The following is a 17698-nucleotide window of genomic DNA, read 5'->3' as shown; positions in this document are numbered from 1 at the left end:
ATTCTATTTTTGAATCAGTTTCAGGTATATTTTAAAGAAGGTCAAACATTTAAGGTCTCTCACACACACTTGAAATAATTAACACTGGGTAATTCTTAACCGCAGTATGTTTTTCACTGTTCATACTTTACCTAGAGTTAATGATTAATCCTGGTCATTCATAATCTGACATATCACTCTGTACATTCCTAAACTCTTGGTTACTCTTATTATTTGCATATTTGACAGTGTCAGCAGTGATGAAAATGGGTACAATTTAACTATTTGCCCATGGAACAATATTGAAATTCCAATATCTCAGGAACCGAACCATATAGGGCCTTACAAATACAGATGCCAAAAATGAAGTTTGTTAAGACCAAATATATAAAAGGGCATTATGATATCTTTAATACTTTTTTAGTTACAGGCCTACAAACTCTGGAGAAAAAACTTGAAACGTGCTCTTTCCTCATTTATGAATGGTCACTATTGGCACATAATGCAAACAAAGATTGCTAAAGTCAACAGATTTTACTAACAGACTGAATATCTGTGTAAAAATAACATAAGGATGCTGCCATCTTTCTGAAGTCATTTTAACCCCCTGTATTTTGTCTCTAAATCTCAGGTGAAAATTGCCATTTCAACCCCCTCTACAAAATAGTGGATTACTCAGTAAATATTCATCCGTGACATTTAATATTTTGGCTTTCATCACTCACACATATGTTTATCTTTCTTCAGAAAAAATATTAGCAAAATCAAACATTTGAGCTGGAGACCTCTGGTTGAGTTGACATGAAATGACCCATTTGCAATGTGTAGAATTCGGGTACGAGTCCCGTGAAACACAAATCACAATAAAAGAGCTCAAGAACTTATAGAAGCAAGTTAAAATGGCATTGTTCCTTAAGTGAGTTTTTTTTTTTTTTTTTTTTTATCGGTTAAGTTTAAGGTAGTTTAATGAAGGTGGTACATTATTTTCACATTCGCTAACATTTTAATGCCACTCACTGACATTTCATTTCCAAACTGCCACGATACATATAAAAAGCAACCTAATAAAACTGCCAGATTAACGTTCATCCATTTCGGATAAAACTGAACACCCTGTTAGCGCCACTCACTGAAACATTTTTCTTTCAAATGTTGCCACAGGCACGGATTTCCAATGAGCCTGGCCTGGCTAAGAATCAGAAGTATAAACAGTATTTTTACTGAAACTTGAGCATTTATGGATAACAAAGTCAAAGGTACTGCAGTTCTGTAGGAATGTATCGTGAGAGAAAAGATAAGGGTAGGGAATGACAGCAAACCAACTGAGCTGCTGACAGCAGGACCACTGAGAGGGCACAAAATGTTCTCTGTAATACAAAGAAACAGGATTTTTCAAAGAAAAAAATGAGAGAAGTTTGAAAGAGAGCAAATGTGTGCGGGAAAAATAAGAAATAAAGAGTGATGCATAGACTGCTATTCCTTAACAGACAACTTCAGAGCTTTGTCTTTCAGAAACCTCTAATGTTGGTTCACTTCATATTCGTTGAGTCTCCTGGTGTCATTAAAATGTCGTCCTCATCCAAGGCTCCAGAATGTGTGTTCCTGTTGCCACTGCCGAAAGTGTGCCTTTTACATTATAGAGCAGGTGAATCCACAGCACTCTTTCAGCAAAGTGAGGCCTGTCTTGGTTACAAAGGGAGTAGAGTTCTGCTGAGCTCTGGGTGGCCTCCTCCCACTGCGAGCAACATCTACATAAAAGAGTTTCATAGACAAAGAGCTTTTTTTAATACACAAAGATGTAATGACTCACAGTAAGACATTTTAACTGAGTAACAAGGTAACAAGGACATTTTCCCAGCACAGATCTGTCTAATACATTCTTTGTTAGTTTATTAACCAGGAGTTTATATTTAGTTTTGTATGTCCTGTTACTGGAATTGTGTTGTTTTCAATGTTTTATTTGTTTGTTTTAGTTTTTTGAGTGAATGTCACATTTCTTATCAAACAATGCTGTCAAATCAAAAATCATATATATATATATATATATATATATATACACATATACACTGTGTGTGTATATATATATATATATATATATATATATATATATATATATATATATGTTGTATAGGTATATGTTTTTGGTTAATTAATTTTTTTTATATTTTTGAAAGAAGTCTCTTCTGCTCATCAAGCCTGCATTTATTTGATCAAAAATACAGAAAAAACTGTAATATTGTGATATATTATTACAACTTAAAATAATAGTTTTCTATTTGAATATACTTTAAAAAAAATAATAATTTATTCCTGTGATGCAAAGCTGAATTTTCAGCATCATTACTCCAGCCTTCAGTGTCACATGTAACATCCAGTCTATCACATGATCATTTAGAAATCATTCTAATATTCTGATTTATTGTGAGTGTTGGAAACAGTTCTGCTGTCTAATATATTTGATGAATAAAAGGTTAAAAAGAACTGCATTTATTCAAAATAAAAGAAAATTCTAATAATATATATTCTAATAATATATTTTCTTTACTATCACTTTTTATCAATTTAACACATCCTTGCTGAATAAAAGTATTGATTTTATTTAAAAAAATAAATAAAATACTGACCCCAAATTACTGACCAGTAGTGTATATTGTTATTACAAAATATTTATATTTTAAAAACATAGCTTCTTCTTTTTTTTTTTTTTTTTTACTTTTTATTCATCAAAGTATCCTAAAAAAGTATCACATGTTCTGAAAAAATATTAAGCAGCAGAACTGTTTCCAACTTTGATAATGAATCATCATATTAGAATGATTTCTAAAGGATCATGTGATAATGATCCTAAAAATTCAGCTTTGCCTCACAGAAATAAATGATAATTTAAAGTATAATAAATTTAAAAACAATTATTTTAAATTGTAATAATATATCACAATATTATTTTTTTTTTCTGTATTTTTGATCAAATAAATGCAGGCTTGATGAACAGAAGAAACTTCTTTCAAAAACATTAAAAATAGTAATGTTTCCAAACTTTTGACCTGTACTGTATATATATACAATTTCTTAAGTATTTGTTTTAAAGTCCTCTATTCTCACCAATTCTGCGATTATTTGATCAAAAATACAGTAAAACTCTAATATCTGAAATATGCTGAAAGCACTAGTGGGAAACCCCTCGTGTTTGTGCTTGACTGAGAACTATGCTGCATCCCCAATGTGCCTTCTACTACGCCCTACGCCCTTAAAGTATGTAACTCTTTTAGTGAAGAAAAAGTACACACTTTTGAGTAGGCAAGATTTTGGACATAATATCACGTCATACGACTGCGTCTTTAACGGACTGCTCTGTCACATAGTTACACGCACCCTGTCAATGTAAACTGGCCTGTTAATTTTCTTGTCACTGTTAACATCCACCACATTTAATTTCATTTAACATCCTACCATGTTGGTAGCACGTTAATCTGCCAGCCATGGGTCTTTATGCGGAGAACTCATGTTTTTGCATAATGATGCATTTAAAAGTTATTGGCCAAACAGATGTTTATAAATGTTCACATTGTTGTTGCAGATGAAATATAACACATATAAAATTAAATAAATATTTTTTACCAGGTTTAATGTTGATTATTAGTAACTCAATAATTCTAATTTCTAAAATGTGTACATTAAATTATTGAATTTATGTTGGTTCTGTTTACCCTCGGAGGGTTATCGCTGCTCTCCCTGCTCTTATCCATGCGAGGATACATGGCTGGGCTAGGCTGCATAGCGGCTGCATAGTGGTCCTGACAGAACTACAGCATTTCACCTCAGCACTGCAAATCACTCATTTTGCTTTGTTTTTGTCAACAGTATTTCCACCATGTTAAGCACTGAATGAATGACAGGCTTATCTGTTGTAACATCATGCAAGAGGGTGACTAATAAAGGGTGATTAATCAGAAAATATTTTCTTTATTGCCCAGCCCTAATAATAACAACCCCTTAACACATTATCTCAACCTCTTTCTCAGTCTCTCATGAGTAATTGTATGATTGAATCGGATGTGACGATATTTTGTGCAGCTTGCTGCTGAAGAGTTCTTCAGGATATCCACAAGATGTTTTTTCAAAAAAAAAGAAAAATAATTTTTTGCTGGATTTTTTGCTGGATTTATGGTGAGTATTGATTCAACATAGATACATGTAGATGCTGTGCCCTATTGTAATGTATATCATGGATGGATAACGTTAGTGTGCCGCATGTCTTGGTGTGGTTCATCTTAAAGGGCAATGTCTGATCCATGCCCAGAATACGCCATAATGCTGCTCGCTGTGCACTGATCATGTCCGGTGGGTCTAGAATCAGGATCTGAAGGTTTACTTCCTTCCAGTGTCACTGCAATCAATCGTAAGCATGAACAAATATTTCAGATTGAAAAAAAGAACAAGAGGACTAAATCTTCTTATTTAGAATGCAAAGTTGACCAGCTGTCTTCTGCAGTAGAGATACTGAGCAGAGTTACTGCCTCTCCTGGCTAAAGCTCAGCCTAAAATGGAGGTACAAGAGATAGCTCAACTTGAATCATGCATCACACCATCACCACCGATGCATACAGAGAAGGAGATGTGATGTCAGTGGCTGCCTTTGACTTGCTTTTTGAAGCTACTCCAGTAATGTCTATAGCTGAAGAAAATTTGCCTGCAGATAAATCACTTCAAACTGGAAGTGAGACCGTGTCTGAGAAGTCAGGTGGGTCATCTTCAGTTGTTGAATCACTTAAGGAACATTAAAAACTACGCTTTTCCGCATCAATCTGGACCCCCCCAACCCCCCCCCCCCCCCCCCCCCCCCCCCAGGCAATGTCATGTTTCTGTTGTGTTTTGGTTTCTCTGTATTTCTGTTCCCCCACATTAGTTCCCTGGTTAATCTGTTTCCTTACTAATTCATTGGTCTTATTGGTTGTTAATTAGCCACACACCTGTTATGTTTCTTCCTGATTGCATTCTCCCCTGTATTTATGTCCTTTGTTCCCCCATATTCATTGGCTGCTATTATTTGAATTTAAGATGCTGAACACTTGATACTGTTTGTTTACAGAGGCGTGTCTACGTGGTGGCAACGGCCCCCCCTGAAATTTGGCTGCCCCCCCCCCCGATGTCTTGCTATAGACTTGTTTTTGGTAAATTTCTAACTGCATCTGGCAGTGGCGGATGCTGGCATGTGTAGCTACCTAGGGCCGCTTTCTTCTCCTCTTTATACTTAATTTTAGGCGGTTTCTATAGCGTGATATTTGACAGATATCGAGAGCGCATAATGTTACGTGATCCATGTAATGCGCGAGCACGAATATTCTTTTACTATTTGTTTTCCTTCACTCACACAAAACTGGATGTGTGCTTTTAAATATACATTGTTCTTTTATGAATTGGCTCTGCTTTTGCTCAGAGATTACGTGTATGCTCAAACGTTCTTGCATCACTGAAGTCTAGAAGCGCTTTTTTTTTCTAATTCAGATGAGGAGTAGGCTTATCTTATTAAATGGAAGCAAGCTGATTATAGTCAGCCTTCTCTAGTTATTTATTTTATTAATAGCCTACTTATTTTAGTTAAGTGCTTAACTTATAAATATGCATTTATTCAATTGTTTTATTAAGTGCATTTGTATTTTGTTGTTTTTGTATATAGTTTTGCAATAAAAGCATATTAACCAGGTTCCAGAAATAATCACTGAGGGTGCTTCTAAAATTAGTGAGGGTGCTCTAGTCTTAATGCCCATTTTCACATATTGGGATGTGAATCCCACATAAATATGCAGATGTCATTCCCGAAACTTTGACACGTGTGTGGCTGAAAAACAAAGTTCTACATTTTAAATGGATCATAGACTAGAAAGCTTGCAAAGAGTGCTCATTACCACTAAAAAAGCTGTCACTATTTGTTTAAACGAGTGAGTGTATACACCCTCTTTTGAGCCAGTGCCCCAGACTGGCCACCCCATTTAAAATGCTCTAGACACGCCCCTGTTTGTTTATGGACTTGTGGATATTCTCCTTGATTTATGATTAAAAACTCCTTTTGGACTTTACCCCATCATCGTGCGCTTGATTATTCAGGCAACACCTAAAAGGCAACAGTACTGTAGGTTCTGAGGATGTTTTTTTACATTGCAGATTACACCACACTTATTGGCCTCATCCAGGAGAGTGATGAGTCTTCTTACAGAAAGGAGGTTAAAGAACTGGCTGTCTGGTGCATTTTTAACCACCTGGAGCTTCACATTCTCGAAACAGTGGAGATGATAGTGGACTTCAGGAGGAAGGGTCACTACCCCCCACTCACCATCATGAACAACACTGTGGCTGCAGTAAAGTCATTGAGGTTTCCTGGGCACCACCATCTCTCAGGACCCGAAGTAGGAGTTCCACATAGACTCCATTGTCAAAAATGCCCAGCAGAGACTGTACATTCTTCACCAGCTGAGGAAGTTCAACCTGACACAGGAGTCTGTGCAGCATCACCCAAGCAAGCAGTCGACCAAGCTCATCATCTGTTGGACCATATTGCGAATTTAGGTTGACAGCAGTGTTTCTTACCTTTCTTCATTTTCAGTCTGTTCACAGGGGAAAATATGTTCTGGTGTGCACAGACAACAGGGTGACTGTTTTTTATATCAATCATCAGGGAGGCAAAAGATCACGGCGTGCACTTCAGTTGGCTCTCAAACTGCTTGTCAGGGCTCAGACCAACCTGCTTTCCATCCAGACATGATAAAGTATGCTTTCCCCTGTTATGAATAATTTGGAGGACTCTGTGTCAAGTGTGTGAATGTGGCCATCATCTGCTGTTAGTAGCTCCCCACTGGCCTGCAAGGCCATGGTTTCACACATCCACACCTGTATCCACACGAAAGTGTTTTGTGACTGGTGTTCTAGCCACAATGTCTTTTGGAAATTGGTCATACAACTTTTACATTAAAGGTGTATGTGGCAGCAATAGGGGCTCATCGATCTGAGTTTAGTAATTCTACGCTTGGGTCTGATGGATTATACCTTCCTGAAAAGAGCTAATCATTTGTGTCCTCCATGTGGTGTGCAGTCTGATTTGGGATTTAAATATTGTTCTAAACTCCTTGTGTCAGCCCCCATTTAAACCAATATCCTATATTATATTATATTATATATCCTAGAGCCTAATATTAAATGGCTGTCATTTAAGAACACATTTCTCTTGACCATCACAACAGTGAAGAGTGTGAGTGAACTCCATGCTTTATCATTGAGTGTTCCCTGTCTGCGCTGGAGTAATGGATTCAGTAGTGTCTCATTGTGGCCCAATCCAGCATTTCTACCCAAGGTTTTGTCCTCGCATTTTATGAACCAGCCCATTGTGTTGGCTTCACTGCCAGCAGATCAAACTGACATATGATTGGATCTATGTCCAGTTAGATCTTTGAGGACTTACATTGATAAGACAGTAGACCAATTGTTTGATTGTTTTAGCAAAATGCGCAGAGGTGCTGTGCTTTCCAAACACACTGGGTGGCACAGGTAATTTCTCATGTGTATGAGTCTGTGGGGCTGTCTGTGCCTTCATCTATTCACTGGTTCTACTCATGCTTTGGCAACATCTTGGGCAGCATTCAAGGGAGTGTCACTCTCTGAGATTTGTGCTGCAGCAACATGGAGTTCAGCTTGTCTGGAGCAAAAGGAAATAGAACACTAGTTACAAACTTAACTGTGGTTCTATGACTAAGTGGAAAACCACCAGAGTTTCTGGTCACTCCGTATCACAAGAATGATCTAGGGGACGAGGTAGCATGTTAATGTGTTATTATAGCTCAAGACACATCATGAGTCATGAGGTGACAACTTTGTTATTCTGTTCTCGGTCAAACACAAGCATGAGAGATTTTCCCCTAGTGCTTTCAGCACTGCCTCTGGCGGACTTCCACTTAGTCATAGAACCACAGTTATGTTTGTAACTAGCATTTTCTTATGAAATATATTTTGAAATGCAATTTATTCCTGTGATGGAAAAGATGAGTTTTCAGCAGCTATTCCTCCAGTATTTGGCCTGTGACCTGGGAAAGCCATTTATGTCATTTTAATGGGTGGAATAAATCTGTACTTGACTGTCAAAATAGTTCAATTCCTAACCATATAATTCAGTCCAGAAGGTAAAGCTTATGTGTGTTAATATAAATGTGCTTTTTCCAATTTATCAGCTAGATCTATTTGTATGCTCACCCATTCAAAACAATAACCACATATTTCAGAATGCATAAAATAGAGTAAAGGCAGGACAGGCCAGGGCCAGCAGCCAAGGAAGTTGTTAATTAGGCTGTAAATGTAGTAAGTTTTATTGTTTTGTTATTTTTATTATGCATTTTATTTATTACATTAACAAATTAATGTTGTACTAGGTGTTGATATTAAAGTTTGGCAATAAAGTTGCTAGTAAGGACTGGAACATTGTGATCTATGTATGTACATGATTAGCTAACTAAATGATAGGGTTAGTGTTAAGACATACAAGGAATACACTAAACGACTTTTAAAATCTGAAGGACTTAGATTTTAAAACACTAGGCATCAAACTAGGCATCAAACTAGGCACAAACAGTTACAGAGGAAAAACTGGGCATATCATACACTAAATGACACTCACTACCTGACTTTCAAGTGGTTCAGAACACAAGAAACTCACACAGAAATGTGCCTTGTTGCTAGCAGATGCCTGACAAATGAAAACAATACATGTTCTCAAAATATCAAACAAGTTTTGATGATTTACCATGACTGGACAGAATCTGAGTCTGAAGCTTAAAAATTGGAGTCTGTGACCATCATACTCTATACAATTTTCTGTGAAATCGGTCAACTCAAATCTGCAGACTGGCTCTAAATTTCAGCTACTAGTGTCAGTTTGTCCAGACTGTAAATTGGGGCAAAAATTTGGGCAAAATACATGTAGTGTATTACAGTACAGCATTTAGAGTTACAGTAGGTAGGGTTCTGTGAGGGGCTAAACCATTTGAAACAGCAAATGAATGACTAATGTTTACAACAGGGGTTGGGAACCTTTTGGCCATGAAGTGCCATTTTTTAAAAAGAAACTCTGGTTAACCAAAGTGACCATTAAAATCATAAACATTGCTTTTGTTCTACAAGCTGTAAAAGAATGACTTACTCTTGGTTTGAGAGATTTTTGGTAGTTTGGACTTAAGAAATTCAGCCATCTCTTTGTCCTCCTCCCGTTCCCTGTATAGCAAAGGCAATCATGGTGATTATGAGGCAATGCATTATGGGAAGACTGACTTTATCATTCGCTATTTATGCATGGTCTTCAAGTCCTTCAGTTAGCTCAAGGTTTTCATATTATTGCTGGGAAATGTAATCTAAAAATATAATGTGCATTCATTTATCATATCTCTTTATGTGTTCATGGTATTCTCCTGGATTTACAAAAGACTTCTGCTCAGTAGAAGTGAATGGTTTGCTACATGTTCCATGACTTTCATTCCAGCCTTTGAGAATTGTCTGAAAATGGACCTACACAGAGCCGGTAACAGGATGTGCACAGTGTCTAACTCCACATGGACTGAAAATACATCCGGTTTTTCCTCAGCTGATAATTATTAACATGGAGCTGCAATATAGTTATTATTTCTTAACACTGGTTATATAAATGTACTAAAACTGAAAGAATATATGAAAAGAATACATAAAATATTTGAAGCCTTTTAGGGGTCGAATGCCTTCATATTATGTTAATGTATTATCATTATTATACACAATGCAAAACATAAACACTGGATTCAAAGTCTAGATTCAATCTCAAAATTGTGCAGACGCCACAAGCACTGAACAGACTTTTCCTGAATTCAGTTCCTGAAATTGCTGAGACAGAATGTGGCAGCATGGCTTTATTACAAATAAAATCCTATTACTGCTTTACTTAGAGTGTGAGTAATGATTTTTTACCCCTCCGGCCTTAGAAAGAATCCTGTCTGCCCCAGAATTGAGCTAAGTCACAGATTTAATAAAGAGTGCAAATGAATAGTGTGTCAGCCTCCTCCATTTTACAGCATGGTGAAATTGGCTCACCTGAGACGCTCAAACTCCACGTCATCTACCAGGAAGTCTCTGGCCTCCACTAATTTATGAATCTGTTTCAGAAGCTCTTCCTCTTTCTGCTTGTCTTCATTAGACTTGTCATTATCTGAAAATGTGAAGTCATTTTTATTATTATTTTACCAAGCAACAGCTTTCATCGTCATGCTTACTAAAGCCAGGCCACTTTTTGCCCTAACAGAAAAAACAAAATAAGTGTTTACAAATAATTTATGCAAAGCAAGTTTGGACCATTTAGTGGCTTAATTTGTAGTGCATGTTGTGCTACTTTTAGAAAACTGTAAAAACAGTTAAATGAAGAGAGAGATGTCATTTTTATAGGTAACTTCAGTAATAGTACAGTAGAATGTACTTCTAGAAATGTACTGTAAAAAAAACACTTATAGCTAAAACAGTCATTCTTGAATTTTTACTGTAATATATTTAAGAGGCTTTCCCAGGATCTCACCTGGAATAGACAAAAGCTTTTGAAGCTCTTTCTTCAGTCTTGTAATTTCTTTACATAACTGCATATCATCCATCCTGCAGAACAAAAGGAAGGGCAAATATGTTGTTCTAAAAACTGTTCTAAAGCATGAGAAGCATTTATAGACTTAAAAGGAAAAAAAAGACATTTAAAATTTAAAGAAAAAAAAAAAACTGCTAATGTGATTGTGGTAACATCTAAAATGAATTAATTATATTAATTATTATTATTATTAAAATTAGATTAATTTAGTTGGTCATTTGAATTAAAAAAAAAGTGTTTCACCAACAAAACTAAAGCTAAATGTATGATCAGATAAAAATAGCTTTTTAAAATAACAGTTGCAGGGTCAAACGTTTTACAGTGTTAAGCAGGTAAAAAGGAATATCAGCTAAAACTCGCTGAATACAAGTGCTAATGTACTCATGTATAAAACGTTCTATGATATCGTTGGTTATTAGATTAAATTAGTTGAACCATTTAAATCATAGTTGATATTCAAATAACACATGCCTTTTTAACACACTGTGAAAAGTGATAACCTGCAAATGTTATCTTAAAACAATTTATACCTGATTTGAAAAATTAATTTTATTGGTATAAATTAACAGTTTCTTTGTGATCTAAAACAATATTTTTGACTTGAATAAAACCAGTTAATTAATATGTGACAGTTTTTGCAGGCTTATTGTGTCAGATAGAGTGCATTCAGTTCCTGAATTAACAAAATATGCAGTCTAACGATGAAGCTGTACCATTGGATTTCTCTCTGTTTCTCTCCAGTTCAGTTGAGACAGACTGTGGAGGATGAGAACCAATCAAACACTTGGGAAGAAATGCCCCACTGATTTTGTGATAGGCAAAGCTCTTCCCTAAATGATTGTGAGGGGAAATCAATATCCATGCATTAGACACTCTGGCAGCATCAAAAACAAAGTGTTAACATTTTAATGAAGGGCAGCTAGCTGATTGTAGCTCTTGGTAAAGGGAACAGGAATGACAGATGACTGCAGATGTGATGGTGAGCAGGATCTCAGATCAGCTTTACAAACCGCACAAGGCTTGTGGATTTGGTTGTTGACTGGCAATTATAATTGACAAAAATGGTTATTACATTCATATAGTAGTTTACAGTTCGTGTAGTGATTGAGTTTGATCTGGAATGTGAAAATGTAACACAAATGTAAAAAGAAAACACTTTTGTTAATCTAAAAACATTAATAATATGGGTACACTTTGAACTTACAACTGTTGGATGTACAGAACAAAACCAAAACATAATATGTAAAGGATTATTTACAACACAGAAAGGATGATCAGGACCCACCTATTACATTACCACCTACAAAATAAATGCATAAATGGACCCTGAAAATTTTTTTTTGTATCTAACTTACTTATTACATGCAAAGAAAGAGACTGTAGAGTGATTCACAAAAAAATAAATCAGTTGCCTGGGAAAACGGTAGGTTATAGAGGTTAAATGGCCATTCTAACCAAGGATGATAAATATAACTATAAAGTTTTAATAATTCGAGAATAGGGAAGTCCACATCATAGCTGTAATGATAATGGCATTATACTTTGTGTAAAAGAGTCTTAAAGGTGCTGTGTGTAATTTTTTTGACTGTACTGAAATATAAATAATACTGTATGTTAAGTACACATATTTGTTTCATGAAAAAAACAATGCTACAGTCAGTTATTCTACAGTACTTTGAAATGTGCCTTCTTTGTCAGAATGACTGTTTTTGTTTTGGTCTGACTGATTCTGTCCACTGCCAATTTACCCAATAGTATTTTGATGCACCACGGGTTGCCAGTTGACGAAAAACACAGCATCGGAAGCCAGCAAGCGAATGGGTTCAGAGACTACAAATTCTCCCCGACCTAAAAAGCCTTGGCATCCATCTAAAAAGCTCTTTGACCACAGGCATATTAAAATGTGGATAAATCAGCTCATTAACCTAAGGTGCGCTCTTTCCTGTTTCTAATCTGGCAACCTGCATGAGCGTCGAGTCTGAGGAGAAGGGGATGGGAGAAACAGCTCTCTGCAATATTTAGAATTTGGTCTGCAGTGCAGCTGACAGTTTTACATACTGCATATTCAATAGTTATTATAGAAAAATATTTGACCATAGAATGCTGAGACTGACCATTCAGAATGAAGTACTCTTAATTAAAATGTTTAAACTGAATAAGAACAGCTATTTTATTTCATTAAAGAACATGCAAAAATAATCGTGGTTAATATACTGACACTCCCAGTTACTTTTAATAAAAAAATAAATAAAAAAAGGAGTGCTGTCATAATTACAGCAGAACATACAAGAAGAATTATATCTTGTATGAGGGGCCTAAAATCTGATATTCATGTACTGTATACCTACATTTTTAAATCAAACTTTTCACTGGTGACGCTGATAACATAATGTGTAAACAAAGAAGAAATATTTTCAATAGTGGTCACAGACATTTGGGCCCCATAGTATACAGTTGCAATCAAAATTATTCAACCCTTTCGGAGACTGCAGTACTTTACAAGCTTTTCTGAAGATTTATAACAGTTTACTGACATATTAAAAGTGAAAATGTCAACAAATAATGTAATATTTTTGAGTTATAGGATTTTTCAATAACACAGCAATTATTCAACCCCTATTCAACACTGCTGTTTTTAAGTCACTTTTTTTACTTTACTTTTGTATGGAATGGTTTAAAACACAATTAAGCCTTTAGAAACTCTTTAAAAAAATAAATAAAAATGAATTAGCTTGAGCTGTTACACATACATAAACTTAGCCTATGCATGTACTGACGTGAGTAGCAAACATGCAAATTCAAGTAGAAAACATTTCAATGCAGAGTATAAGAAGAACACTAGACAAGTATGGGCTTCGTGTTAGGGCATCTTGCTGAATGCCACTCTTGACCAAGAATAACATTAAAGGCCAACTTGAACATGTTAAAGTTCATTTGGGTAGACCTGTGGTCTTCTGGAAGAATGTTTTATGGAGCGATGTGACCAAACTGGAACTTTAGGACTTTCCTGCAGGACAGCTACCACTAAGTATACACACAAATCTACGTATGCTTGGTTCAGGGATCAGTCATAGGATGAACTTAAGTGGCCTGTTCAGTCTCCAGAATAAACTTTCATTGAAACTATTTGGTTGAATTTATAGAAAGCAGTGGCAATTTGAAAACTGTCACTACACGCACACAAACAGGTAGATCCAAAAGCAGTGTTTTATTAAGGGTAATCCAAAATCATAATCCAGCCAGGCAAAGGTCAAAAACTAGGTGAGCAGTCCAAAAACAAGAAACATGAACAACGGCGAGGAAACACGAAATACCAGAGTGACATTAAACAAGGACTCCATAACAATGACAGAAACAAACAGGGTATTTATAGACAGGCGCAAACAATGTAAGTGGGAACAGCTGAATACAATGAACAGTGATGAGTACAGACAAGGCTTGTGGGATATGTAGTTCCTAAGGTGGGGTGACGATATGGGGAAGTGAGACCTCTAGCGGACACCCAGGGATACACAAACCAGACACTGTGACACTACCCCCCCCCTCTAAGGAGCAGCTTCCAGATGCTCCTCAGAACAAAACAACAAAAACAAAACAAAGAGACCAGGAGGGAGGTGGACTGGTGGAGGTAGAACAGGGGGAGGGATGGAGGGCCAGGCCCGTGTAGGGGAACAGGGACAGGCAGCGATGGCTCCACCGGTAGCCAAGGTGGATCAGTCAGTCCAGGGGGCCAGGGTGGACCGAAAGTCCAGGGGGCCACGAGGGACCAGGCAGTTCAGGTGGCCACGGAGGATCAGTCAGTTCCGGTCATGCAGATGGCCAGGGAGGAACCCACCATTTGAGCAGCCAGAGCGGGACCTGCCACTCGGGGAGCCAGTGAGGAGCAGGCTGTGCCGATGGCCAGGGAGGAACCCGCCACTTGTGCGACCAGAGCGGAACCTGCCATTCCGGAGGCCCTGCGGAGACATGAAGGTGCTCTGGAAGGCCTGTGGAGACGTGAAGGTGCTCTGGATGGCCTGTGGAGATGTGAAGGTGCTCTGGACGGCCTGTGGAGACGTGAAAGTGCTCTGGACGGCCTGTGGAGACGTGAACCGCCTCGGCTTCGGGAACCGTCTCGGGCACCGTATCGGGAACGGCCTCGGGCACCGTCTCGGCCTCGGGCACCGCATCGGGAACGGCCTCGGGCACCGCATCGGGAACAGCCTCGGGCACCGCCTAGGCCTCCGCATCGGGAACGGCCTCGGGAACGGCAGCGGGCTGCTCGGGGACGGCAGCGGGCTGCTCGGGGACGGCCTCCGGGCCTTGAGGAACGGTAGACGCCTGTCTCCTCCTCCTCCGCCCTCTATGATGGCGAGTCGGTGGCACCTTGTCTGGAGACTCAGGCGTAGATTCGGCCATCTTGTGCTGTGGCGCTGGGCTGGCGGCCATCTTGTTCAGTGGCTCTGGGCTGGCGGCCATCTCGTGCAGTGGCGCTGGGCTGGCGGCCATCTTGTGCTGTGGCGCTGGGCTGGCGGCCATCTTGTTCAGTGGCTCTGGGCTGGCGGCCATCTCGTGCAGTGGCGCTGGGCTGGCGGCCATCTTGTGCAGTGACGCTGGGCTGGCGGCCATCTTGTGCAGTGGCGCTGGGCTGGCGGCCATCTTGTCTGGAGACCCAGGCATAGATTCGGCCATCATGTCTGGAGAGACGGGTGTGGTCGGTGTATCCCACTGGGCACGATGGTGTAGGTAACTGGTGAACCCCCAAAAGTCCAAGATCTCCAGCCCCTTCATCTCCCACCCAGGCACAGGGTCATCCAGGCATGCGTTAAATATGTCCTGAAGTGCCTTATCATTATACCCCAGCCCCACTACCATAGTCCAAAATTTCTGAGCCAAACCATCCACCTCACTCCCCCTTTGATGGAGGGTGGTTAGGTTCAGAAGTCTCCCCCTCCGTTCCTCCATGGTGGCTTGGGAACGGATTCGAAATCCCACACCGCTGGATCTGAGCATGATGGAGTCCTTCTGTCATGACACGCACACAAACAGGTAGATCCAAAAGCAGTGTTTTATTAAGGGTAATCCAAAATCATAATCCAGCCAGGCAAAGGTCAAAAACTAGGTGAGCAGTCCAAAAACAAGAAACATGAACAACGGCGAGGAAACACGAAATACCAGAGTGACATTAAACAAGGACTCCATAACAATGACAGAAACAAACAGGGTATTTATAGACAGGTGCAAACAATGTAAGAGGGAACAGCTGAATACAATGAACAGTGATGAGTACAGACAAGGCTTTTGGGAAATGTCTATTTGACACCGTTAATCACCAGATTCTCCTGTCCACCCTCAGAAAGATGGGCATCTCTGGAACCGCACTCCAGTGGCTTAACTCCTACCTTTCTGGTAGATCCTTCATGGTGTCTTGGAGGGGTGAAGTTTCTAAGTCACAACAACTTGCTACTGGGGTTCCTCCAGGCTCAGTACTTGGACCACTTCTCTTCTCCATCTACATGACGTCATTAGGATCTGTCATTCAGAAGCATGGCTTTTCCTATCACTGCTACACTGATGACACTCAACTCTACTTCTCATTCCAACCAGATGACCCGACGGTAGTTGCTCACATTTCAGCCTGGTTGAGTGACATTTCTAGCTGGATGAATGACCATCACCTTCAGCTCAACCTTACTAAGACTGAACTGCTGGTGGTTCCAGCTAACCCATCGTTTCATCACAACTTCTCTATACAGCTGGGTTCGTCAACCATAACTCCTTCCAGGACAGCCAGAAACCTAGGAGTTGTGATGGATCATCAGTTATGCTTCACAGACCATATTGCTACAATGACCCGGTCCTGCAGATTTGCCTTATACAACATTAGGAAGATTAGACCCTTCTTGTCCAAGCTCTTGTTCTCTCCAGACTGGACTATTGTAATGCTCTCCTGGCGGGCCTTCCTGCATGTACCATCAAGCCTTTGCAACTGATCCAGAATGCAGCAGCGAGGGTTGTCTTCAATGAGCCAAAAACAGCTCATGTTACTCCTCTCCTCTTCAGGTTACACTGGCTACCAGTAGCCGCTCGCATCAAATTCAAGGTACTGATGCTTGCCTACAAGACGACCACTGGCACGGCGCCAACATACCTAAGCTCATTAGTTCAATCTTATGCGCCCTCCAGAAGTTTGCGCTCTGCAAGTGAACGACGCCTTGTGGTGCCATCCCAAAGAGGTTCAAAATCACTCTCACTGACTTTTTCCTGGACTGCGCCCAGCTGGTGGAATGACCTCCCGATCTCAATTCGAACAGAGTCTTTACTCATTTTCAAAAAACATCTAAAGACTCATCTTTTTCGCCTGCACTTAACCAACTAATACTAGTACTTATCTTTTCTTTTTCTTGTCTATCATATTCTTAAAGTCTGTACTAGACTAACTGAGACTTGTCATAGCACTTGTATACCGTTGTTGTTCTCTTGTTGATCTGTTTGTTTCTATTGTTCTCATTTGTAAGTCGCTTTGGATAAAAGCATCTGCTAAATGATTAAATGTAAATGTAAATGTAGTTCCTAAGGTGGGGTGACAATATGGGGAAGTGAGACCTCTAGCGGACACCCAGGGATACACAAACCAGACACTGTGACAAAAACCAAAGATTATCAGTGATCTGAAAGCTTTTTCAGTCGAGGAATGAGACAAGACTGCAGTAGAGAGGTGACAGAAGCTTCTAAGCACTTATAGGCAGTGTTTTTTAGTGGTTTTGAAGAATGAAAGATTCTGCACAAAATTTGACATTTGGGGGATGAATAATTTTGAACATGAATGTTTAGAGCCAATTAGATTTTTATCATTATTCATCAGTGTTACATAATCAGAATCACTCAAATGTGTTTTAAGACTGTCTCAGTTATGTATTGTAACCCCCGTTCCTTGAAGGAGGGAACGGAGGCGTCAAGTCGGTGACAGACGAATTGAGATCTCTCTTTAGAGAGACCAATATACTTTGAGTATATCGCTACAGCTGCTGTACCACCGCTGAGTGGCTGGGTCACCAGCTCGGCTCCTAAGCGAAAAGCTGAGTATGCTTTGCATCTGCTGCCTAA

At 39.0% G+C, this 17698-nt stretch overlaps 1 protein-coding gene across 1 annotated transcript in view; it reads right to left on the bottom strand.

The window, feature by feature from the left end:
• Positions 1–713: 713 nt before the first annotated feature.
• Positions 714–17698, bottom strand: part of pik3r6a (phosphoinositide-3-kinase, regulatory subunit 6a) — a 22044-nt gene continuing 5059 nt past the window's right edge. Inside the window, exons 3-6 of the mRNA XM_042758186.1 lie at positions 10553–10626; positions 10078–10192; positions 9161–9231; positions 714–1727 (exon numbers count right to left, since the gene is read on the bottom strand). Coding sequence (XP_042614120.1) covers positions 1609–1727; positions 9161–9231; positions 10078–10192; positions 10553–10626 — 379 coding nt within the window. The 3' untranslated portion in view covers positions 714–1608. The remainder of the gene's footprint in view (positions 1728–9160; positions 9232–10077; positions 10193–10552; positions 10627–17698) is intronic.

Source organism: Cyprinus carpio, chromosome A6, assembly GCF_018340385.1.
Source record: "Cyprinus carpio isolate SPL01 chromosome A6, ASM1834038v1, whole genome shotgun sequence".
Taxonomy (NCBI): Eukaryota; Metazoa; Chordata; class Actinopteri; order Cypriniformes; family Cyprinidae; genus Cyprinus; species Cyprinus carpio.
The sequence above is the reverse complement of the archived record's forward strand: the minus strand, read 5'-3'. Positions and strand labels throughout refer to the sequence as shown.